This window comes from Diceros bicornis, chromosome X (genome assembly GCF_020826845.1).
Source record: "Diceros bicornis minor isolate mBicDic1 chromosome X, mDicBic1.mat.cur, whole genome shotgun sequence".
Lineage (NCBI taxonomy): Eukaryota > Metazoa > Chordata > Mammalia > Perissodactyla > Rhinocerotidae > Diceros > Diceros bicornis.
Genome location: NC_080781.1, coordinates 137,027,399 through 137,052,904, shown reverse-complemented (window position 1 = coordinate 137,052,904; position 25,506 = coordinate 137,027,399). Strand labels below are relative to the sequence as shown.

Here is a 25,506-nt window from a genome sequence, read left to right as displayed (position 1 = left end):
CCTAATATAGCCAGTAAGAGCACACCATTATCTGTCACTTCCTTCATGCTGCCCCCACCCTCTGCTGGCTGTATTCCAGTCAGCCTTTCTGATCTTCCCACCTCTGGGCCTTTGCACCAGCTGGGCCCTCTGCCTGGAACACTAAGCATGCTAGCTCCTTCCTGTTTTTCAGTCCTCAGCTCGCTATGCCACATCATGAATGCCTTCTTTGTCTATCCAACAGAATATCCCTAAATCCAACTTTTTAGAAGTTTCTTTCCTGTCCTCCCCAAATGTTCTCCTCTCCCAGAAGATGTCCTGTCTCAACTAATGGTGACACCCCTCCCTCACTCAGCTAGAATGTCCTAATGTCCTGATCATTCCCTGTTGAACCCTGTTCACCCTTTAGGGCCCATCTCCAATGTCATGGTTACTTCCAAGGGCCTGGCCAGGCAGGGGCTCCCAATGACAAGCGTCTGGGCCCCAGCCCAGTGATCCTTCCTGCCAAGGCATTGTCCAGCCCATCCCCAGTAGGGTGGGAGGGAGGGCAAGGAAACAACTCCTTTGTACCCCGGTAGCTACTTTTGCTTCAAAACCTCAGAGGCCTTTGGAAACACTACAGCTCCATCTTGGATCAGGGGTCTAGCCCTGTTAGCCATTGGCAAATGGCTTTCTGGCCACAAGCTGTGTTCTCTCTGCCAGGCTCCTGCCTATACAGAACTGGCTACCAGGGCCACATGTGCCACCACAGGCACCCAGATGCTCACCTGGCCTCTTGACAGAAGATACCACCCCCTCACAACTACCCCTGCTCAGGGACAGCGGCCCTATCCCACCCCAAGCATGCTCTCCCCAGTGCCCACACCCCACCCCTGCTGACAGGAGGCCTTCTCTGTGGCCAGCAACAGGCTTCCAAGGCTTCCCCTGCTGACACTTACCTCTTTGCAATGAATGGGGCCTGTGTCTCCTGGGCAGGGCTGCTAGAAAGGAGACAGAAAGGCGACGTGTTGGGCAGAACCCGTGGACAGGTGACATGATGACTACTCTGCCTCAGAGGGTCCTGGGCCTCTCTCTTATTCCCAACACCTTGCCTGCCCTGATAGCAGCAGTCAGACCTCTCAGTTTTCCAGAAAGTACATGTGAGAATCCCAGAAGGTCCGGCTGGGAGGGCCCTCTCAACCCACCCCTCACCAGCCAGAGGAAGACGGGAGCCCTGAGGGGAAGGGAACTGTCCCAGAGCATGAAGCAACTCACCTGGGGCTCTTCTTGGCCGCTGACAGGACGTAGGAGTGCTCCCGGGAAGCTGTCTTCCTCACCACACTGCTTGCAGCCTCTGACCTGGGGTGGCACAGGGAGGGGGCATCTGATGGCGTAGGGTGGGACTCGCTCTGCCAGCCGAGCCTGGCAGGGACTCAGGATGGCTCAGGGCCACCCCAGGGAGGCAAGGGGGCGAAGCCTGATTAGTGTCTGCTCTGAGGACAATTCAAAGGAAACGCAGAGACCAAGGGAAGGGCTGCGGGGCCAGCCCTGCACTGGCTGCTGCCAATCCACACTGCCTCATTGACTCCTTACTATCCAGGAAGGTAAGGGCCAGTATCACCCATGATTTCCAGCTGAGAAAACTGAGGCATGAGGAGCTTTAGTGACTTGCCTGAGACCACACCCCCAGCCAGTGGCAGAGCAGGCAGTCAATGCCCGGCAGCCTGGCTCTGGAGATCCTGGCTCATCCTCTGCACCTCCCAGGCCCGGGGCCCCCTGCCCTTAGGATTGCCCATCTGCTGGGCCTTCCACACGGGGGCTTTGCTGTGTTTCCTAAGCCATAGAGGGGCCAGCAGATGTTGGGACTGGGGGCAGGCTGAGCCCAAGGGGGCTTCATTTCCTCAGGGCCCCACTGTGGGGCGAGGGGCATTGTCACCTCTGGAGCCTGGCCCTGCCCCCCAGGCACACACAGCATACACAGAGGGCTCCTCCAATTTGCTCAGGACCCTTTTTAACAAACTGATCTAAAGTCCTGAAGCACCTCCCTCCCCACCCTCTGTCCACCCACAGATGAGGCTTCCCCTAGACCCTTGTGACCTAGGTTCTGCCCCATAGAAGGTTCATAAGAGGGTCCCCTGAGGTGGCCCAGCACTGCATGGGTGCTTCTGGGACTCAAAGAATGACACCTGTTGCCGGCAGCCACTCCTCCAGCAAACACGCCAGTGCTGATGTATTCTATATGTTGTGCATTTCGTCACCCCCACTGGCACAATTTCTATTTCACTGGTCTGTGGAGACCTGAGACCCTGCCCTGCCCATGGGATGCCCGGCAGGCGCTGTTACCTCCGTTTCTGCTCATCAGAAGAGAAGGGCACCTCCTCCTCTTCAGCGGCCCCTGATGCTGAGCTGCGCCTGATGTTGTAGGGTGCCCTGGGGGAGGGGGAGGGTTTGAGGACGCTGGCGGTTATGGCCCCTCCTCCCCCTACCTCTGCCTCTGCTACTTGTCATAGGCTGCTACTCTCAGCAGCTTAGCTTCCTGACTTATAACAATAACACACATTGGCATCGCTGCCATTTCTTCCTCCTCGAGAACCAGCCTTCCTCTCTCTCCTTGTTCCAACCCTAACTGTCCCCCAAGACCCAGTTCAAGCCTCACCCCTTCTCCAGAAAGATTCCCTAGCTGCTCTGTGTCACTGGATGATGGTGACAAGGAACAAGCAATATAAAAGTGTAGGGCTCCAGGGAACTGTGGACACAACCAACACCTCTGTCCAGAGCCCCTCTCCATGGGCATGCAGGAGGAGGCCTTTGAAAGGGGTCAAAGGGGGAGCTCCAGAGGGAACCCCAAAGATTTATATCCAAGAAGCAGCTCAGATTTAGGCACAAAATGCCTATAACTGATAGGCTGTCAGGGCCAGCAGCAGGCTTAGGATCATCAGGCCCCAGCCCAGCTGGCCCAGCCCAGAGGGTACAGAGCCATGCCCAAGAAACACAGCCATGACGCTTTCTCCAGACCCACCAGCCCCTTCTACAAGCTTCTTACAGCCCCTGCTTTGCCTTCGATCAGAAGTGCAATGTGCACAGCTGTCCAACTTTCTGGGGCTTGTCATCCTCTGGTAGGCTCCCGGCCACAGTGGCAACTGGCAGGGATGTCAGGCCAGCAGGACTTGCACTGCCAGGCCATGCTCAGAGGCAAGCAGCCAGATGCCCTCAGCGGGCCTGGTGTTTGGGCTCGTCCCTTGGAGGAGGGAACTGAGCTGAGTCTGTGACTGCATACTTACAGCTTCTTGTAATCCTCAGTGGTCATCTTGTAGCCAGAGGAGGAGGGGTGGGGAGGCCTAGCGGGAGCTGCTCTCACCAGACCTGCAGTGCTGGAGAGGCAAGGAGATTCCATATGCCCACCTGCAAGCCCCTTCTTGCTTCCAGATTTGCCCACAAGGCCCAGCAGGTACGTGGCAGGTGGATGAGGGGGCGCTAGTGGCCTTTCCTCTTTGCTCTCAGCCTTGCCCGACACCTGGAACATCTGCACCACCCTGAGCAGGGCAGCCTCCTACCATAGGCAGACCCAGGCCTTCCTGATGGACCCCAGCTGCAGCCTGACGCCAAGGTGCCGGGAGAAAGCAGACTAAAGCACGCAGCTTGGCACAGTCAGTCAGCAGGTCAAGGCTGTGAGCCCCTCCCAGCTTCCTCCCTGCACCTCTGCTCCAGTGACCAGGGCTACTCAGGACTGGCCTAAGGGCCAGGGCACCAGTAGTTGCCCAGGGTCTCCCAGAGGCCTGGCTGCTGGGAGACCAGAGTGCCCTAACGGAGCACGCATCTGCCTGGGGGCTTTCGGCTCCTGCATTGCTCTCCAGGGCCCTGCCCTACGTAGGAAGAGAGTTGCCACCCACCACCCCTCAGTGACAGGAAGAGTGCTCTCTGTGCCGTGAGCTTGGCCAGTGCTGCGCAGACAAACCTTTTCGGAGCTCTGTTGGCCTTGGGGAAGTGCTGCTGGGGCTGGGATGAGCTGTCTATGGGCTTGGTGAACACTCCCCTAAAAGAGAGCCCAGAAGAAGCAGCCCGGTGAGCTCCCCTGGGAGAAGCCAGGGGCTGGTGTGGGCAGGTGTGGGGAAGCAGGCAGGGTCCTGTTGTCACCTACCGGATGATATAGCCAGTGGGAGCTCTTGTGCTCGGAGGCCTGCCAAGGGAAAAGAAGGGATGAAGTGAAACGAGGCCTCGCTGGAGGGCCCAGGCTACCCTACTTTCTCCTGCTCCCAGTGACAGCAAAGCGGGTTGGCTAGTGGGTGTCCCAGTGTGGTCAGAGCAAGGGGCGCAAGAGCAGCTAGCCGGGCTGCCAGTTCTGCTCTGCCTGTCTCCCTCATGCTCCTCAGGAAAACTACCCGTGGCTGATTCTTCTGGGGCCAGCCTGGCCCGGCTCTTGCTCACAGCAGGTGCCCAGGAAGGTGTGTTCCATGGCTTGACATTTGCTGCAGAGGTGTCCCCTCCAAAGTCTGGCTTCTCCCTGTCCTGTGAGGCTCCAGCACTCCTCTGAGCAAGAGCTCTTCTGGAATTGCTGACAGCCTCCCAGCCTCTACTCTCAGAGCTGATCCAGCTCAGGCTGGAGGCTCCATGGTCAGAGGCCTGGGGCTGAGGCCATGGCCTGCTCCCTGCCCCCCACAGCCTCCTCCAGGAAGGTTCATGAGGGCCCAAGGGGCAGAGCCCAGGCATGAGCCAACCAAGGCCAACCGCCCCTCCCTTCCCACTCTTCTGGGGACTCCCTCCTCCAGCTCCTGGGACACCCAAATCCCAAGTCTTGATGGAATTTTGGAGAGCATAGCCAGGGCTTGGTCAGTGGCTGGAAAACATTAGGCTCCATATGCTAGATGCCTCCTGCTTGGGAGCCACCAAGCAACCGAGAGGGCTCTGAGGACTTGCAGGGGACGGGGGGACAGCCAAGAGCTGACAGTGCGGGGCAGCCATGGCCGTGAGTTCCGGGCTCAGGGGTAGGAGACAAGGACTTGGCAGATGGCCCTTCTGTCCAGGAATAGAGGAGCTTGGGGGCCTCACGCAGGCAGGCAAGAAGGGCAGCGCAGAGCCTCAGTGTTCTCCATCCCCACAGAGCCTGTCCTTAACAGTGGACAGCCTCCTGGAGGTGGCCAAGTTGCAGGAACACTTGGGGTAGGACCTGGGAAAGGAAGGTCACTTATCCCTCTTCTAGCCACACAAGCACTTGTGACTGAAATACCTATGGCCTGAGGAGGCTGGGCCATGGCTCCTGGCTGGCTCTCAACCCTTTCTGGGAGACATGAGAGCCAAGGTTTATGTATACTTCCAGGCACTCCTGCTCTGGGCCCTGAGTCACAGCATCCCAGAATGTGCTTTCCAAATTCACCCCCAAACCAAAGCCCACAGTGAGAACTGCATCCCCCCTAAAGTAAACAAGCCCCCCAACGTGTAGACTCTCTTTGAACTGTCCTCAGGCCCTTGCCAACCTTGCCAACTGCAGCTCTCGGAACCCGCCACTCTCTTTCTTGTTCGTCTCTCTACTTGGCTCATGCCCCTGCTCCCTGCCAGGATGTCAGTCCCCTGAGGAGAGGGCTGTGTCCTTTGTGTCCAGCACAGGACGTGGCAGGTAGTGGGCACTGAGTCACTGAGGGATGATGCGCAAGGCCATAGTTACTGGAGGCAGCCCCTGTGCTAGGAGTGAACTTGGTCCCTCCTTTCCTGCTGCTGCCACTGCTTCTACTATCACCTGAGGAAGGCTCGGGCCCTGTGCTCACTGCCAGCTGCCAGCTGCCGGCTGTCTGGAGCAAGAATCAAGCCTGCACTTTGAGGTCCCCATCCCCTTACTCCTCAGCAGCAGTTCCTCCAGATACAGGCCGGAGGTGCTCGTGCTTCAGAGCCTCTCTGGACACCACTATGCAAAAGTCCTTGAAATAGAGAGGGGATGGGCTGTTCCCCTCAGCCAGCTGTCAAAATTTGTCATCCTGAATTGGGAGACAGTTGGAGCAAACGTGTGAGTCTCCCCTGGCACGCTGATTACCAAGTGCACTCAGCAAGCAGGGTACCTACAGGAGGGAGTCATGTGTGACTCTGAAGCCACCCAAAGCACCTCAAAGACATGGTCTCACTCTCTGCATGGGGAGTCTCAACGACAATTTCGATCCCAGTTGACAGCTGGAGCCATGGAGGCCCAGCAGGGAAGGCAGTCAGCCCCGAGGCCACACAGCAAGGCCCGCGACCTGGATCCTGTGAATCCTGCTTCCCCTTCCCAAGAGAGAGCAAAGCGGGAAAAGCCCATCCTCCCTGTGGATTTCAGATGACTCACTGCAGACCCTGATATACCTTCTCGGCTCAGGCTCCCTCCCCCTTCCCTGAGGACTTCAGCAAGAGGCCCGCCCACCAGCCATCTGGGCACCACCTCTTACCTGGCAGCTGATGACAAAGATGTGGCACTGCTCCGGCCAGAGGGCAGCTCGCTGGGGAAAGAGGGGTCCCAAAAGAGTGGCTCTCAAGCTCCCTGCCATCTGCCACCCTGCAGCCTCCACCCTAGAGGCTGTCTGCGGGGCCCCAAGGCAGGTGAGGTGGGGCGCAGTATATGCACACCAGGAACTTGGCCCACCGTTGCCGTCTCCCCTTCTCCTTCTCCAGCCAGCCTCTACACCCCACAGACATGTGCCGCACCTGGGGCTTTCCCACCTTGTGACTTTGGTCAAGTCTCACCCTCTCCTGGATTGCTTTCTCATGCTCTGCCCTCCCCAGCTGGCCTGAGGCCACATGGCCTGGCTCAACTCTGAATGGTGGAAGCCCCTCAGCATCTCCAGGTATGGACAGGCCCCCGTGGATCACAACCCCGTCCCCACCCCATTGCTGCCAGTCCTCCTGGCCTCGTGGACTTACAGGGTGCGACTCTCTGATTCATCCTGCTTGGTGATCCAGCTCTTGTCCCCCTTCAGCGTGGTTCGCACCTTCATCTGCTTGAGGACATTATTGCGTTCCTCCTCCCCCGGTGGGAGAGGCTTCCCTGGAGGGGGCAAGACCAGACAGCCTCAGAAAGGACGCCCAGCTACAGGATCCTGGGGCCTCCTTTCCAGCCCTCCCAATATGCCGTTCTCACTCTGCTGCCCAGGCAGTGCTTGTGGCCCTTGCAGGGCAGGCCTGGAAGAAGGCAGCCACGTGCCGAGCCTGGCACAAGAGGGAGCCCAGGCCTCACCTTTGGTGCTGCCTCCGAGAGCTGAGATGCTCATGGCGTTTGCTCTGCAGATCCCTTCTCAGTTGATTCAAGAGGGCTCCTGGGGGCAAAGGCAAGCACATGGCTTGTCACTTCATGCATTTATAATGGTTTGCGGGTCACCACGTGGTCCCTGGCACACCAAGACCATCCAGACTGTCTGTTTGGGCATCGGGAAGCAAGAGTTGGTGGAATCCTGGGTGGTGAGCAGAGGCCAGGGAGCAAGCACTCGCAGGATGTGCTGCTACTGGATGGCACACCTCCCCTTTCTGCCCAGGGCCACTCTCCTGGGGAACACGGCCTGCGCTGCCAAGGGATGTCTGTTCAAGAGATGGCCGAGAAGGGCAGACCATAAGCCCTCCTAGAGAACTCTGATGGCTGGACTGCGGGCCCTGGTGAGTGTGGGGGAGAGAGTGGCAGCAGGGGAGCCTCCAAAGTGCCATGCAGACAGACAGCATGCTCCCTTGGGGCCAGCATGGTGCACTCAGGAGGGACTGGGGTAGGGCAGAGGCTGGGGGACCAAAAGCTTTGGGGTTAGCCCATCTTTCTTACTCCTTAGTAGCTGTCTGACAGACCTTGGGCCAGTTAGCTAACCTCTCTGGGCTGCCTCAGTGCCCTCATTTGTAAAATAGGAGTTAAAAAAATCTACCCATCAGGACTGCTGTGAAGACAGAATGCACCAATGTTCTTGCAAGTGCTCAGAACCACCTGGCACAGCAAAGATCGCAGGGCAGTTGGATAGGAGCCAAGCAGCAGTGACTCTCAACCTGCCCTCACTGGGAGAGGGGACTGTCGCTGGTCCTCAATCAGGAAAGCACAGCCTGGGAGTGTGCAGGCCTGTGTGGTTCAGAGCTTGGCTCCATCTCCAGTGGGGAAAGCCTGGAGCCCCACTGCCAACTCCTAGTGACCCTCAGGGACCGCACAAGGGTGGGCATCTAGGAAGCGAGGGACAGTCTGTGCTCTGCTTTCTCTTCCTTTCTCTGCCTTCTCGCCCTGCTCTCCCTCCTGGCCTCCTCACTGCCCTCGAGCCAGATGCTGCCCTCCTGTGGCCAGTGAGGGGTGGGCCGTGGTGTTAGTGAGGTCTCTGAGGCCTTCACAGCACCATGAAGTCTGTTTGCCCCAGGAGGGGCGGGCGTGAGGAAGCTGGCTCTCCAGGCTGCAGGGAGACGGAAGGCCCATGTCGTGGGTCTAGTTGCAGCCCTGAACCACCACAGCCAGCCCCTTGGGCGTCAAGCGAGGCGCTGGAGGGTGAGGGGAGTGGGCACAACAGGGAGCAGGGGCCTGGGATCTGCCGGTACAGTCCTGAGGCAGAGCAGCCTCCCTCTTAGGGGCCTGCCACTCTCTGGGCCCCTCCAGGGCCAGGCCCTGAGCAACCAGGCCTTGCTGCTGACTGGCAAGGCCTGGACATGTTTCCGTGGAGCTCAGGGGCACACTAAAACAGGCAGGACAGGGGGCCAAGATCAAAGCAAATTTGCCACGTCAGCAAGAACTTTCCCATAAACTGCACTGAACGAGCAGCCCAGGAGGCCCAAGCCTGCTGTGTGCCAGGAACAGCACCTCATCACCAGGAATGGAAGGCCCACATGCCCAGCCCCTGCACCAAGGCTGCCACATCAGAGTTCATTCCACAGGTGATCCTCAGACTGTACAGGCCCAACTGTCCTGTCCCAGCAGCCCATGAAGTGGTCCAACCGGGCAGGTCACACAGACAGAGTCTCCACCTGAGATCTTGGTCCCTCGGCCTCCTGGTGCTGCTGAGTGACTGGGAGACCTTGGGCGAGTCCCTCACCTCCTCTGGGCCTCAGCTCAAGACCTTCTACTACTTGGGCTTTAGGTTCCTTCAGGAACTCATCCGTTTCCCTTGACAAACCTGTTGGCCACGTTGCCTAGAAGTTTTCTGTCAAATCAGAACCAAATAAGCCACTTCCAAAATTATGACAGACTTACTCACATGCAGAATGACAGAGACAGAGGGACCATTGGCAACTCCCAGGCCAAAGGGGCAGAGACACACACAAGAGCCCACAGCAAGGGAGGGCGCAGTTGGCATGGAACCCCATGCTGCCTCATTTCTTTAGTGTCAGAAGACTCAGGGCTTACGTTCTACCTCACCAGGCAAAGACCAGGAATGCCGATGCTTCATCTCAAAAATCAAATGTCTTTTTTTGATGGGACAATTAATCTGAAAGAATCAGGCAGAAGTATCTTCCCAGGGACTGAAGAGGAAGGCAGCTCTTTGGGACAAGGAGCCTTTCAAGTGATGAGTCCCAGCCAGACTGATGGACACGTGAGATTTGAATCTATGTCCCAGCTAGACACCTGGCTTCTTCCTCCATTCTACCACTCCCTCCTCTCCCCCCACACCCACATCCCCGTTTCAGGCCACAGTCACTTCTGACCTCCTCTCTGGTCCACCTGCTTTCATCTGTGCCTCCTTCCAGCAGCACTCATCGGCCCCTAATCCCACTTGGCCCACATCAGCCCTGGCTTCTCACTCAGCTTCCGCCAGCTCTGCACTGTCTCTAAGACTGGGGGCAAACTCCCCAGTGCCCTGATGCAGCCACTTTTCTCACCAACCCCCTCAATGTCAACACTGTGCTCCAAGTAGATCATGTGCCTCAGCATCCCTGGAAGGTGGCCTTTGCTTATGCTGGCCCCTGGGATGCCCTCCAACTCCTCCTACTGAGCTAAGCCCTGCCTCTCCCTCAGGGCCTTGCCTGTCCTGCCTGCCCCTACTCCTCCTGGGGTCTACCTTCATCTGACCTCAGCACTTTGGTACTGTTAACCCAAGTCTTCCCAGACAAGACCTGCCCCCTCCATCAGCCTCAGTGAGGACAGAGCCCAGGTACCCCCCTAGCACCCCCAGCACACAGCCCACATTGACTACCTCTGCTGCTGGGCTGGAGGCTGGCAGGGGCCATGCTTCTGATTTACCAAACATTGCCACCCCTCCTTGGGCCCAGTTCTCCTCTCAGACCCACCAACCTTCCCCTCACCTGACCCTTCTCAGAGAGCAGGGCAGAATGGCCACCCAGTCAACGGGCAGCCAGGAAAACCCTCAGTGCAGACAGGAGCAGCTTTGGAGAATGGAAGGCAGACCACTCGGGATGGCGTTTCCTGGGCAGACCTCACACACTGTTGGTGGGCATGTCAACTGGGGCATCTTTTTAGAGGACAAGTCTCCATGTGTATCAGAAGGCTTAAAGAGGGCAAGCCTTTTGATCAAGCAGTTCCCCTCGCAGCAATCTCCCCTAGGGAGAGAACTGGGTAAGTAGAACAAAGTGTACAAGAGGGGCATTATGCCAGTGCTGAGTGTGATGGCGAAAATTTGGCAATAATCTAAATTCCCAACAGTTGTATTTAAACATATTATGATCTATCACCATCCAAGCAAATACTATGCAGCCATTATCAATGATATTGATGGATACAATATTTAACAAGCCTTCACGTATATGGTTTCCATATATCATTAAATGAAGGCAGCTTTTAAAACAAGATGTGCAGGATGGTGCCATTTACTTAAAATATATTTACATAAAAATGCACAGAGAAACATCTGAAAGGATATATATACTCAAGTCTTTTGCTCCTCTGTATATTTCTAATTTTCCTATCATGAACACGTATTGCCTGTGGGATGAAGTGTAAACAATGGTTTAACCAAATGAAATGGGAGCTGAGGCTGATGAATAGCTAATGACGGGCCTCAAAAGTTGATGCCAGGTGAGCAGTGCTAAGGAGGGACAGAGAAGGGAGGAGAGTGAATGGATGCAGCAGCCCCGGGAATTCTTTCCCTTCTGCTGGCCAGCCAGGTGGACACCCCAGGGGCCAGGGGGATGCCTTGGGCCTATAGGGATCTGCTGTGCCGCGCTGTGCGTTGCCGCTCCCAGGCACACACGGCCTCCTCCAGGAGCCTCCATGCTCTTTGCCCGCAAGCTTAGGGTGGGAGGGAGAGCAGGCAGTGTGTTTTGGGTCTGATCTCAGACAGGAGGTCATAGCGGCAGCTGCCTTGGCGGCATGATGCAGGCAGAGGCACCCCCGGGAGCAGGAGGCCGGCTTCTGCTCTAAAACGCAAGGGGCACAGTAGGGACAGAAGGCTGTACTTTGCACACGTGGGCACTGAAGGCCCCGCTCCCTCCCCCTGCTTGGGGAGAGCAGAACTCGGGCCAGGTGGGGAAGATTTCCCCACACACAGCCGGCCTGGCTGACTGTAGCCTCGGCCCTGACCTTCCATGGGGCCCCGGGACGTGGGTTGCCAGCAGGACACCAAGGCCGGCGCCCAGTCCAGGTGTCAGGACGCACAAGCCTGGCAGCAGGTCTGCAACCCATGGGCAGTAAGTATACCATCATCCCCACTTCATCGAGAGCAAAGCAAACCCTCCGGAGCCCAGGAGGCCAGGCAACTACTGGCCCCAGGCCAGACATCCAACACCTCCAGAGGGTGGCCGGCACAGCCAGAATCTGAGCCCCGGCTGTGCAGTAGTCCTGCTGACCCCACACACGACACCATGTGAGTGCTCTTCGGAGCAAAGGGCCGGGGTCCAGGTGGCCCAGGCACACCACCACCAGCACCTGTCTGCTTCTTCCAAAGCTGAGCAGTTGGCCCCACCAGCCGACTAGCACTGGCTGGAGGAGGGGACTCCCGGACTCGGGCCAGCCATACACAGAGTGCCTGCCTGGCTGCTACCGTCCAGCCACTACCGACTCCAAGCACCTGACCCCAGAACCCCTTCCGAGGAGGGCAGCCCACACCCCTGCAGGCCCCAGACTCACTATCCCCTCTTTGAACAACACCCTAAGATCTCTCATGCTCCAGGGCTGGCACCTGAGATGCAAGATGCAGACAAAATTCAAGAAGTCAAGGAAAGAGAGAAACTTCCCTGGGGCCCCTGCGCCTCCTCACTCACCCCACAGAGAAGGTGGAGAGCCACCACAGAGAGGTGAGATGGACACAGGATCGCTGGAATGTTTCATCTCCAGCCACCTTTGAAACTGGGGCAGGAGACCTCCTGCCTGCCCAGGCCTTCCAGTCTTCCTCTTCCTCTGGGCACATGGGCTTCTTCCAAACCCTCCTAGAACCCCCTGGCCCACGAGCCCTGCCATTTAGAAGAGCCATCCAAACTGGCTTCCACTCACATCTCTTCTCCTTGTCCCTAAGTGGCCTCACATGATTGTGACATTATCCCACTCTCTGAGCCTAGATCTCCTCTTCTGTTAATTGTTGCCGAGCCACCAAGCCTGTGGACCCGTCTGCTGGGTCTCTTTCTGGCAGGACACCCCTAAGCCAGAGCATGTACCTCTCCCTGGAATTTGGCACCAGCTCTTTTCCATCTCATGGCTTTGGTGTCTTGATGATGGTGGGTGTCCTCTCCTCCCAAATGGCCCATGTGAGCACAATTCTAGTTAGGACAGCCACTCTGTGCAGCTTTTCAGTACTATGGCCCCTGTTTCTACCTTGATAGGGAAAAGTCTTCTGGTTCCTTAGAAATTGCCATATCACCCTGCTTAGGCACTTGGCCTTGGCTACCAAAGGAATGAGTGGCTTATCTGCCACCTTCCACCTGAGCTGTACCTCATGGCACACCCCTGGAGCCTCACTAGATGTGGCCCCACACTCCGACTACACCAGCCTGTCTCAGGGCAGTTCATGACCAAGTCCAAGTCCAAGTTCTGAGCCAGCCACCCTCCTGGCCCTTCACCCCTTTCTTTCTCCCTCTTACATTAGCCTACAGATGTCTCTTGGGGCAGGCAGGGGGAGTGTCCCTGGAAGGGCTGGGTGGAGGAGAGGGTGTCAGGCCCTCCCTGATACAGATGGCCTCCAAATGCCAATAGGCATGCTGCCTCTGCACTTTCCTCCCAGCTGCAGCAGCCTCTCAAGGCTGCCCAGCAGCCTCCCATGGAAGGGGCCTCTGGCCCTGACTGGATAGAGAGAAGAGAGTATCCAATAAGGGGGTGCAAGGGGCCTGTTTTCCCCCAGCCACAGCAAGCCTGGTGTCATCAGAGGCCTTCAGGGAGTGGAGTTAGAGCAGATACGTGCAGGAGCTGATGCAGGCAGATTAGTGGGAGGGAGGGAGCTGGGGAAGTCGGCAGACAGTGACGCAAATGCTTGGCTGATGCGTGAAGAGACAGAGATGGAGAGAGAAGCAGCAGGAGGAGGGGGTGCCCCATCCCCCACGAGGACATGCTCTGCCTCTAAGATGAGAAGACTAACTCGGAGAAGGTTTCTTAGAATTGCCACCCTGCTTGAGTCCCCATGTGTGGATACCCCCTTTCCCAAGCAGGCCTCTGTGTCTTTGCCCTTGCAGCTACCTCCTTGCCGAATGGCCTTGAGCTTCGGCCCAAGAGGCATCGCCCAGAGGAGCCCTCAAGTCCCACATCCCCTTGGCTCAGGGATACAGCCTGGTCCCATTCTTGGTCACACTGCACCAAAAAGGTCTCCATTTTCCACTAGCCTGAAAGGAAAAGGGAACCACAGGAGAGGAGGAAGGTGTAGAGGTGCAGAGCTCACCTCAGGCAGAGACCGCAGCAGGCACAGTCATGGGTACAACCATGGAGGGGCATCTGCCCTGGTGGCCCTCTCTGGCCCCTGAGTGTCACCCCATCCTGGGGCCCTCACTCTGGTGCTGCCACCCCCACACCAGCCTGCCCCAGGATTGGAGTGCCCTTCCCCAGCTGCCTCTGCCACAGCTGGGATAGGCTGGATTCTTCTGGACAACTGGATGAACCCCAAGGAGGGGCAAGGCAGCTGGGCCTGAGAACACAGGAAGCCTGGCCCTCGGTCCCGCTGGGCCCACCCCAGCCCCCAGGCCCCCAGTCTGGGATCTTTGTGGCAAAGCCTTGTGTGAAAGGAGACAGCAGGCTGAGCAACTGCCCTTATCCCGCCCTGGGTGGCAGGGGAATGGGGATTGATGGATGCCAGGCAGGGAACTCCTAAGTAAAGTGGGAGGGAAGAGGAACAAAGCACCTTTAGCCTTGCCTTCCAGGAGCACTGAATGTTGTTGCACACAAAGGAGCCACAGCCAGAGGGCACGGGTGTTGGGGCTTGTCTGAGTGTATGTGCTGGGCGCTGGCCACTGTGAGCAAGTGTGACTGGGCGGGCCTCTGGCGGAGGAGCAGAGGGCAGGGCCTCCTTCCCAGAGGTGAGCTGTGACACGTGTACAGACCCCTTGGCCCACAGGGATCACACGCAGTTCTGTCTCTTGGAAGCAGAGCCCACAGCTTGGCTCTGGGTGGACCCCTCAGGTGGGGGTCAGGAGCTGGCGTGAGGAAGCAGTGGGACACGGCAAGAGGGCACAGCCCAGAGCACTGCCCAGTGACCAAATACAGATGTGGCAAGTGACGAGGCCTTGGGCGGCTAGTGCAAGGGCCGGTTGCTGGGCCAACCTCAGGCTACATTTTAGTAAGGCTCTGTCTGTGAGCATTTTCATGGAGCTCTGGGGCAGGGAGCCCTAACAGAGGCAGAGCCCCAGAATATGGCCTCCCTCAATCACTTCATCAGAAATGTAAGTGCTCCCATTTGGGTAATGAGAGAAGACTTGAGGTGATGAAAAGGCCCCTGTCTCCCAGCAACTTGTTCCTAAGATGGGTGCAGCCAGCCAGTTCTGATGCTTCAGCTAGGTGCTGCCAGGGGGTCTCAGAGAAGACAGCTGGCCTGGCGGGAAGAAGACTCCTTTGTCCCATGGGGCCTTGGCTACCCACCATTGGGTGAGGGTTTCAGTCACTCAACCATGGAAAAACAAAGCCTGCAAGGGGGACCTCAGCTGTCACACCTGCCCACTCTGGCCCTCCTATAATAGCCTGAGTTGGGCTCTACAACCCTGAGGCTCCAAGCAGCCAGAGCCTGACCAGAGCTCCCTAGCTTCCCTGACCACAGTCCCTCCATGCCTCCCTTCTGGCCCAACTCAACCTGGGGCCTGCCATCACCAGCGACAAAGGATTGGGAGAAAGGCAGTGAGGGTACCTCAGCACGACCCTCCCAGACTGTGCCCCTCCTCACCTGTCTGATAGCTCGATTCGCTGCAAGACTTGCCCTGGCAATGGGGGGTGGATGGGCATGGGGGTGAGACTCCTGCCCATTCTCACTGTAAATATTCCCTTTGGACAAAGAGCCTCCAGTGGCCCCAGCATTGGGGAAAGGACTCAAAAAAAAGACCCCATGCCTTAGAGCCACCTTCTGGAATAGACACCCGGGTCCTTTTTGGGTGTGTTTCAAGCAAATGCATTTGAGCATCAAGGTAAGTGTCCTCCCTTGTGTGTACATGCCCATGAGAGGCCCCTCTCAAGCTCCTTCAGGATAATGAGCTATCCCAGGATGAGGGTTACCAGGGGAAGGGTGACACTGAGGTAGTCAAAGCCTGCCTGCTGGAGAGCCCCACCTGCTACCCAAAAGGCAGCAGGTGCCTTCTCCCAGCCTGTCCTTCCTTAGAGAGCTTCCCTCTGCAGCCAGCCTGGCAGCCCACTGAGCGTGAAGGGGGCAGCAGAAACCAAAGCTGAGAAGGCGATGGGAGACAGTGCTTGTTCAGAAGGCCTCAGAGATGAGCTAGCTGGGCCCATCATCTATCATTTCACAGGAGGGACACACTGGTGCTGTCAGAGACATGGAGGACTTCATCAAGGCCATTAAGCCACTCATCCATGCTGTGTCTTCCACCTTAGGTGCAAAAGAAAGAGCACTAGACAAAGAGTCCAAGTCCTAGCTCTGTTAGAACAAGTCACTGGGCATGTCACTTAATCTCTCTGGCTGAAGATGAAGCCCCATTCTCAAAGCTCCAGGACCCCTGCACCTGGTCATGGGGGGAAGGTGTGGGATTCAGTGCAGCCCCTCTGCTCATCACCAGGGCCACAGGACCCCATGCAGTGCGGTTTTCGGAGCCTCCCTCCCTGTGCTGTCCTCCCTCTGGAACATCCGCCGGAGGGCAACATAGAGAGAGCCCAGCATCATAGGGAGAGCCCAGGCTGTGGGAAGGTAGGAGCCTGCATAGGGAGCTGCAGCAGGAAGTACAGGATGAGCTGGCATGCACTCCACGTGCCGGGCTGAGAAACACCTGGCTCAGAGAGGAAAGAAGGAGGCAGGGCTGAGGCCCCAGGCAGGAGGCTTGGCATGCTAAAAGTCAGGGAGCTCGACCTCCACCTCCTGCTCAGGTGCCCTCATCCAGTCCTTTCTCAAGGCATGCACTTGGCCGACTTCCTAAGTTTGAACCCAGGCTGACCTGATTTCCCAGGCCAAAAGGGCTGGAAAGATCAAATGTCCCATCTTATGAAGCAGCCTCCTGGGGCCAGGTCTTGTGAATGAGGACATCCTGATTCCCGGTCTCAGCAGCTGGCAAGAGGACAGTCAGCAGACAGGTTGCTCTCCTCCAGGGAGGGGTGGAGCAGGCGCTGCTGCTGCTGCTCCAGGGGTTCCAGGGATTCAGAGGGTCTCAGCAGCAGTCTAGGGGGAAGGGGCCTTTCAGAGGCCTGCCAGAGGGATGGCTGAGCAGTTGGGGCACATCTGAGCCCCCAAGTCTGCTGTTCAGCATGCAGCTCCCAGGAGCCGTGGCCAGCTCCTTTCACTGAGCAAAGCGCCTGAGCTGCCAGTGATGCTCCAGTCTCCAGGGGCTCCCACTTGGAGGCCAATGGGAAAGCAGGAAGGAGGCGCACCCCGTGGAAAAAAGAGCTGGGGGAGACTTGGGTTGTAGAGGGAAAAAATGTAATATAGAAAAAGACCACATGGCGGGGGGCAGTATTTGTAAATGTAAATGACATTTACAGGTAAATGACTTCTGCATGAAAGTCTAGAATTTCACCTTCCCCCATCCCACCCCCAACATCCCACAATCTAGATTTCTCCGCGTCAGTGCTGGAGTGGCCCTGGGAGGCAGACGTCTGAGGTGGGCCAGCTCCCTCTCAAGGTGCCAAAGTGAGCCACGGCCACTGCTGAGGAGCTGGGACTCCTCCGGGCTCTCCTGCACCCCTTTTCTAGCTCTCCGGAGGCTAGATACAAGTGACTGCTTGGGATAACTGAGCAATTTCAAAGGTGACTTGGCCTTAAGGGCCACTGAGAGCTTCTGGGCAGGGTCCTCTGATATGTCTCTGTGGAGGCCAGGGGGCTGGGCAGGGCCAACATGCTGGGGACAGCAGGACCCATGAGCCCTCACCCCAAACAGGATCCCTTGCCAGAGCCACCTACATGAGCTATTCCCATTGTTCTCAGGGCCTCCGCCTCCCTGCTATAGCACGAGAAGGGACCCAGAGGAACCCTGGGGCCCTCCTGTGGGGCCTGGGCTAGCTCTGTCCCCCACCCCCTGGAACTCCTGTTGTCTCTGCAGCCTGGGAACCAAGGCGGTCTGAAGCCCCTCCTAGTGTGACAGAGATGCTATCCCCACCTGCACACAGACAGCCCAGGGGTTTGAAAGGGACGGAGGAGTCATGGAGCCCACCTCCACCCCAACCAATTCTCCCCCTCAATGAATACCCCTGTACCCTCACTGCTGCCATTCATTCAGCCTTTGCCAAAGCAGGCCCATGACAGGGAAGAACCCCATTTGCCCCTGACTATCATTGGCCAAAGCTAATTCTTTTTGTCCTAGTTACAGGTGATCACAAGTGAGCTCAAGAAGAACGAAACTACCCAGGCTCCTTTCCCCACCCAATACCACCCACCCCAGTGGGCCTCTCCCCTCCCAGGACCACTTTCTCACCTTCCTGTCCACGCCAGACCCAGAGTCCCCTGAGCTCTAGCCCTACCTCTTATCACTGTCCCCGTTTTTGGACAAGAATATGGAGACTCAGGGAGGAGAAAGCACTTGCCCAAGGCCACATTTTCATTTATTCAACAAGTCTTTACAGAAAGTTGACGCCAGGCTGGGTGCTGGGCAGACAGACAGACAGACAGGAGCCTAGAGCAGCCCTGTAAGGCACTGATGGAGCCCTGCGTTTCCCAAGGAGGGACCCTTGGCTCGGGCCCTTGGGAAATAACGAAAGAGGGAGTAGGAGCTTGTCAGGTAGAAGGGGTGAGGCAAGACCTGTTTTGGGTTTTTTTTTTTTTTTCAGTCAAAACCAGGCACTGCCTGATCTAAGCATTTTCAGGGATGGCCGTTCTTTTGATTGGAATCCTTGTGCCTGCTCTCTCCATAGCAACACTTTGCCACATCAAGGTCTCTGGCAAACTGACCTAGTCATCAGAAAGTGGCGTGCTGAGCCAACAATCACAGGGACCAGCCCAAGGAGGCCAGACCCAGTGCCTGAGGTGTTCCCACAGCGGCAACCGGCAGCACCATGAGGCCTGCCCACCACTGGCCTCAGAGGCCAGGTCTCCTCTTCGACCCAGGGTGTGGCCACAGAGCTCTGCAGCCATCTCAGCAGCCACCACCAGTGGCCCCAGTTCCTGGCTCCTTCTTGAAATGGGAAGTGAGCATGCTCCACATGGGAAAGGCCTAGACAGCGTTTCCAAAAGTGGCCTCTGGATCCCCAGGGACGTGTGCTTAAACTGCAGATTCCTGCCTCCTCACACTAGAGTTTGAGAATGACACCCATAGGGCCTCTTGTCCTTCAATTCTCCAGTCCCTTCTCCACCCAGACCTGCCCCTCCCACCCCCCCACCCTTGCCCTTCTCAGTTCTCAGTCATCTCTGCCCCAGCTCCCAACACGGGCAAGTAATCAGAAAACACGAATGAATCCATACGTGTGTATCTAAGAGATAAGGTAACTTGGCTCCATTCCTAATCCTCAAATGAGTCTTGAGTGAGTTCCTCTCTGTGCCTCAGTTTCCCTTTGGAAAAATGAACCAGCCCTGCAAACCTCCTGACCTCCACAGCTACTCCTTCGTGGAAGATTACTATCACACAGTGCTCCCCCTTCCCGAGGAAAACGATCAGAAATGTTAACAGTGGGGAATCCAGAGGTGGCTTTGAGGGAGTTCTTTGTACCATTCTTACAACATCTTTGTGAGTTTTAAATTAATCCAAGATAAAAAGTTAAAAATAGGGGCCGGCCCCGTGGTGTAGTGGTTAAGTGCATGTACTCTGCTGCTGGCGGCTCAGGGTTCGGATTCTGGGCGCGCGCCGACGCACCGCTTGTCAGGCCATGCTGTGGTGGCGTCCCATATAAAAAATAGTGGAGGAAGATGGGCACGGATGTTAGCCCAGGGCCAGTCTTCCTCAGCAAAAAGAGGAGGACTGGCATGGATGTTAGCTCAGGGCTGATCTTCCTCATAAAAAAAAAAATATATATATATATATATATAAAGTTAAAAATAAAAATAGTGAAAATTTAAAGAGAAAGCAAATTGGATTTTAGTAGGTATCCAGAAATGACCTAAGAATTAAGTGTTCTGCGGCAAATCACTTAACTATGGGTAGACACCATATGCATCATCAGCACAGACTAGCAGTGATTTTTAAACTGTTTTTCCTCAGGTGGAGAGCCCACACCCCTCCCAACCTGGTCCCACCTCAGCGCTGGCCACTATGGCTCCTGGAGGAGGACACTGGTCCTGGCTCAACTGACGTCCCTGACAGAGCACCACCTCTGTGCCAGGCGCCAGCTACTTGCAGCTATGCCACAGGTGTTCCTGGCTGCAGCCACCCCTCTGTACAGGTGATCAAGTCCTCCAGAGGTTGTGTGATGTGCTCAGGTTTGCACAACTAGACAGTGGCTGAACCGAGGTTTGAACCCAGTCTAACCTCTGAGTTACAGTAGGCTGTAGAGGCACCTCCCTGTCCCACCACACACCCTACTCTGCTTCACAAGCCCCTGCCAGATCTCTGAACCCTGAAAGTAATGATGCCAACCTTTCCTGAGCATCACGCGGGCATGTGGGTCTCCTGGGTGCGCTGCCCTTGTCCTGGCATCAGCCAGCTCTTTGCGGGCACAGTGGGAATGAATGCAGATCCCAGTGGATCCCAACCATAGGGGCCCAAAGGTCCAGGGTGCCATGTGGGTTGCTGCTCTCCTCTTCCCCTGCCATGGTCCTGTCCCATGCCAGGAGGGCCTGGCAGTGCGGGCAGCCTCAGGGTTCAGGAGGCAGAAAGCAAGCTGGTGTTATGCACGAGCTGGCACCTTATAGACTGTGGCTTGAAGCAAGATCCAAACCAAAGGGATAGGTTACCCATGGAGGCTGAATGGCAAAGGAAGAAGGTGGGCTTCCAGCTTCCAGAATGCATTGAACCCAATTTGGGAGTTTTCTTGACACGAGACTGAGGACAGTTCAGGGACCAGGTGCCCATGCCGACCGCGGCCAGGTCCTGGGCCCACTGCTGGGGGCCTGGAGTCTCTCCCTGCTAGATCTCAGGAGGCTACAGGAGCACTAGACAGAAACAAACGCAGGAGCACAAGGCAGGCTGAAGGAGGCTGAGGTGAAGCGCTGGCTGCTCCTGGGGTCACTGCCCTCAGATGGGGAGCTCTGTCTGGAATCTGGCCTCAAATTGAGGAGGAAGTGAGGTGGACAATCTCGATGCAAGTGGCAGCTCCTTACTGAGTGGCCTATCTGTCTCCCCAACTAGACTGTGACTCCTTGGGGCAAGGCCTGCATCTGATTTCTCTCCAGGCCCCCACTGCCCAGCTCTGGGTGGAACATACGGGGGCTTAAGAAGAACCGGCTTTTGTCTTTTGGGAACAAGGGGGAGGCTAGACTCAAGCAGCCCCAACGGATGTGCGGACCTTGACCTGGCAGCTGCTGAGCTTCTCCTCCCGCTTCCAAGCCCTCCTTCTCCAGGAAGCCTTCCCTAAGCCTCCCAACCAGGGCTGCTCCCCTGCTCCAGGCTCACACAGCCCCTTGTGCTTACTCCACTCAGAGCCACAGCACCCAATATGGTCATGGGCCACCTCTCTCGCTGACCTGTGATGTCCAGAAGGTGGAAATGAACAGATCTGGAGCACCTGCTGTAAGCCTGGCCCTGCGATGGCTACCTTCCATCAGCTCCTCACAGCTGAGTATAGAGCCTCCAGCCAGGCCAGGGCTTTCGAAGGCCAGGCCAGAAAGTCACAAGGGCTGGGGCTGGGAATCGATGGAAGGAGGGGGTAGGGCTGGTGAAGTGTATCTGCTCCTTCCCATCCCAGGGTGGCCCAGGGGTGATGAGGCCAACAGCTGGCCCCTGATCTGTGCATCTATGTCCTGGCCTCTTGCTTCTAAGTGGTGGGCAGGGCCTCTGAGCTGCCTCTGATTTTTCAGATGAGGCAGTGGAGGCCCTGGGAAGGCAGGATCCCCAGCCTTCCCTCAAAGCTCCATGTGAGCTGCTGAGGAGAAAGCAGGAACCCAGACCACTCCCCACTGTCCAGGCCTATCAGCCCATGGGACCCTGCCCCCATCCCCAGCTGGGTAACCACGACCAGAAGTTTGAAGGGCCATGAGACGAAGGCAAGACTGGGTCCTGGTGTCAGAGGCCTTGACCATTGCTGAGTAGGGTGCAAGGGGCTCTCTCTCTCAGAGCTCACAGAGTGTAGTCCTGAGATGTGGCTGCATCATCTTCCACAATGTCAAGGCTAAGTGCAAACGGCTCAGTGAGAACACAATTCCTACCGCACCTCAGATGTCCCTGGGTGGGAGGCGGCCTGGCATGTCACCCCCTTGGACCAATGGAGCTGCCCAGGTGTCTCCAGCTTGAAAGCAGCCGAGCAGGCAGAGGAGCTGAGCTCTCAGGTGAGGTATCAGTCTGCCTTTCCAAAGAGGACAAGGATCTTGGCTCCCCTGCCCTCATCAGAACAATCCAGCTACAGAGGGCTCACTGCATGCAGATCCCATCCATCGATAACATCCAGTGACACTTGATTTGGCACCTTCTGTCTGAGGAGCTACCTTCCTGGTGGCCCACCAGGAGACCACCCTGTGCCCAGCACATGCTCATCACAAGCAACCTGCAAACCTCCTGCTTGGGGCCCCAGGATGAGCCAGCCTCTGGGTCTCAGTTTTCTCGTCTATAACATGGACACGGGTTGAACTAGCTGATCTGAGATTCCCCAATTCTTGCTGCCTGCAATCAACTTTCAGAGCACCCTGGCCCCAGGCCATTTACTAACAATCAAACTCTCTTCCAGAAAGAGTAAGGATGGAGGCACCAAGCCAGCCTTCTCTGCCTCTCCCTGTTGGTCTCTTAGCTCACAGTGAAAACCAGAAAACCAAGTGCACTGCCTTCCCGGTGGAAGCCCAGGAAGGATGCTTGGAGTGGATAAGGATTTTGGATGGAGAAACTGAGACTCCGAGTTGTCCTGGTCACACGGCTGGGCACGGGCCAGTCCAGCCCCCACCCTCCCTCACCCCCCGCCCCGCTGCCTCGGTGCCCCCGCTGCCTCTCCGCCGGGCCGCGCCGACGGCGACGCGACAGCCCTACCTGGCACAGATGCCCGGCTCGTGGGGCGGGCAGAGGGTTGGGTGGGCGGGTGCGGAGTGCGGGCTCCCTCGGGTGGGCAGCGCCTGGCCGGGACTGCCAGCTCGGGGCGCGGGGCGCGGCGGGGAGCACGCAGGGCAGCGAGGAGGCGAGGACTGGTCTCCACCCACAGGAGAACAAACAGGTTTTCTTGGGCGCCCGCAGCCTCGCCCCTCGCCCCTCCCCTCGGCCGGCCCCCTTCCTCTGCCCTCTCCTGGGGTAGGTAGATGCGCCTGGCACATTCCGCACATTCTCCCGCCAGTGTCCTCGGCCCGCCTGCCCTTTCCCGGCTCCGCCCCGCAGGGCTGCTGGAGAAATCAATGCCGGGGCTCCCCGCGCCGAGCCCAGAGCGAGCTCCAGAAGCCTCTGCTGCGGTGGAAAACTTCCAGGCAAATTCCTCCGGGCTCGCGGCCCCGGGCCGGGAGGCCTCCGCCACGTGAAGGGCCCCGGCTGCCTAGCTGTGCCCCTGCCCGCGCCCGCCCGACGCGATCTGGCCCCCGCTCGGAGCCAATGACTTCCACAGACGCTGCGGGTTAATTCTGTCGAGAACTACTGTTCCTAGATCCATTTTACAGATGGAGATCCCAGACAGGGGTGGGGAGGAGGGAGGGGTGCTGGCGGCTGAGATCATGCAGGAAGTCCCGGAGGCTAGGAAGAAGGAGAAGAAAACGAGGGAGCCCGCTCCCTGGCCGCTGGAAGGCCATCGGGGCGGACTTAAGAGTTCCCAAGGCACAGCAGTGAGCAACCTGTCAGCAAGCTGGGCCACCTCACTGGCTCGGCGGGGAGACACATCCAGACCCCAAGGGCCGGTGCAGTTTGATGTGTCATTCATTCGTGCTTTTGAGTACTTACGTCATTCAGTCATGCTTACTGAGTACTTGCTAAGTGCAAGGCACTGAGCTAGGGGCTAGGATGGAGGAAGCATCAAAAGAAGCCCTAACTCTGCCTGTGGGGCCAGGGGAAGCCTCCCAGGTGAGGGATGGTTAAGCCAGTTCCAGAGATGGTAACAGGTCCTCCTTCATCAAGTCCTGCCAAGTCTATGTCCCAAAGGGCCCTTCATTCCATTCACTTCTCTCCACGCCCACTGCCACCAGCTATTTTTTGTACCTGGGCCACAGGACCGGCCTCCTGCTGATTTCCCTGCCTCTGGTCTCACCTTCCTTCCCATCCAGCCTCTGCACGGAAATCAGTTTAATAGTTTACACGGTGCTGCCTTGCTTGCAGCTCTTCAATGGTGTCCCATTGCTCTCAAGATAAAAGCCAGACTCTTTAAGGGAGCCCACGGATCAGCTGCAACCACCTCTCTCAGCAGGGCCAGCCACTCTCTCTCGGTTCACTACATTGCAGCCTCTCTGGCCTCTTTCTGCCTTCTGAATACACCACAAGTCCTGTCTCCTTGGGGCATTTGCTCCTGGCACTCAGACTCCCTAAAATGTCCTTTGTCCCCTTGCCTGGCTGGTGAACTGTTAGTTATCCTTCAAAACTTCGCTCAAGCGTCCGTCCATCCTCTCCTGATTGCACGGGCCACCCAGGCAAGTGGATCACTTCCGTCTGCGTGCTCCCCCAGTTCTCTGTGATGGCATCGATCCAGCACAGCGGCCGTCGCCATTTCTTGTTCTAGACAGTGAGCTCCGGGAGGGCATGGAGACCAGCACAGAGGAGCCAAGGGGATTGAGGGGGGATTAAGACTCTGGAAGCTGTCCTTGTCCTTCTCTTCCTGGACTTTGTCAGGTAGAGAGGAAGTGACCCTGTGTCTGCATGAATATGTGTGGTGTAGAGGGGGAGGTTGGGTACAAAGTCACTTCAGTTCATCTCCGTCTCTTGCCCACAAGCATTTTTCTGCTTCCAGTCTGGTGGCCAGCATCTAATGCCTTCTGGTGACACTGCTGGTGGCCATGAATTTGCCTTGGCATCCTGACTCCTAAACATACTTACTATATGACCTAGGGTGTGTTACACCCCATCTCTGGGCCCCCTTCAAGCCCTTCGAGAGTCCCTAGGTTAAAGAGGTAGACTGTAGAGGACACAGTGATGGATTAAATGTAAGGGTGAGGAAGAGGGTGGCCCTTCCCTTCCAAGGCCATCAGTGGGAAAAGGCAAGCTCACTCCCGAGCCCTAAGTCTGGGTAGGCCAGCTAGAGAGCACAGGCAAGAGTGGGGTCCAGAGCTCTTCCCACGCCCTAGGTGATTCAGCCCTTGCCCAGGCCAGATCCACCACAACAGAGCCAGCCAAAGGGACCAGCCTTTCCTCGACTCCTCCCTCCTTGCCAGGCTGCCAGGTCCTGCAGCTGAGCTCGCCTACAAACGGGTTTGACTCGAATGGTAACTGCCCTGCCCTACCTTGCCCTGCCCAGCTGTTCACTGCCCCAACAGAACCTACCCCCCCGTCAGGGCCACCCCCAGCCACCTCAGCCAGGCTTCAAGGCCCCTGCCAACTTCATCAGCCTCTTCTTTGACTCCTTGCCCTCAGGCACCTGAACCCAGACACACCAAGTGCTCTCATACCACAGGGCCCCTGCACAAGATGTCCCTTTGGTGGTGACCTTCCTACCCACTCTCAGTCACAACATTGACTCCTTCATAAACTTCTCTTTGGCTTAGAACTTGATGGCCAAAACCCCTGTGGCTGCTGGCTGCCCCCAGATTGGCCTCTAACCCTGCCTGGCCTGAGCTTGGCCCCATCCCTCCCTACTTTCAGCTCTTCTTGTGCCTTGGCGCCTATCTCCAGCTCCAAGACTGGCCAGCCCCCAGGCACTGGCAGAGTCCTCCTGAAGGCCCCCAGTCTCCCCACCGACAAGCAGGCCCTCAGCAAGGCTCTGCTCAGAGGATGCAGGTGTTGCCTCTAAGTAGGGAGATAAGAGGCCTAGAAGGTAGAGGCAGGAGTGGGCAGGTGGTGACCCCCTATGCCAAGGGGGGCCATAGTCCATGAGTAGGCAATGGAGACAGAGTCTCTGGGAGGCCAGGTTGAAGCAAGCAGATGAGTAGGTGGGCAGGT

The 25,506-nt window shown here is 57.2% G+C and overlaps 1 protein-coding gene across 11 annotated transcripts in view; it reads right to left on the bottom strand.

Moving 5' to 3' along the window:
- The window catches only part of ZNF185 (zinc finger protein 185 with LIM domain), a 66,556-nt gene extending 43,978 nt beyond the window's left edge, over window positions 1-22,578 (bottom strand). For 7 of the 11 annotated variants that reach the window (XM_058534909.1, XM_058534899.1, XM_058534900.1 and 4 more), the window contains exons 1-10: window positions 22,477-22,578; window positions 7,151-7,229; window positions 6,838-6,961; window positions 6,366-6,416; window positions 4,097-4,135; window positions 3,914-3,991; window positions 3,240-3,329; window positions 2,302-2,388; window positions 1,234-1,317; window positions 918-959 (exon numbers count right to left, since the gene is read on the bottom strand). In XM_058534909.1, the coding sequence (XP_058390892.1) occupies window positions 918-959; window positions 1,234-1,317; window positions 2,302-2,388; window positions 3,240-3,329; window positions 3,914-3,991; window positions 4,097-4,135; window positions 6,366-6,416; window positions 6,838-6,961; window positions 7,151-7,184 (629 nt within the window). In that variant the 5' untranslated portion in view covers window positions 7,185-7,229; window positions 22,477-22,578. The remainder of the gene's footprint in view (window positions 1-917; window positions 960-1,233; window positions 1,318-2,301; window positions 2,389-3,239; window positions 3,330-3,913; window positions 3,992-4,096; window positions 4,136-6,365; window positions 6,417-6,837; window positions 6,962-7,150; window positions 7,230-22,476) is intronic. The other 4 variants (XM_058534901.1, XM_058534902.1, XM_058534905.1 and 1 more) reach the window with 4 other exon arrangements.
- Between the last annotated feature and the right edge of the window lie 2,928 nt (window positions 22,579-25,506).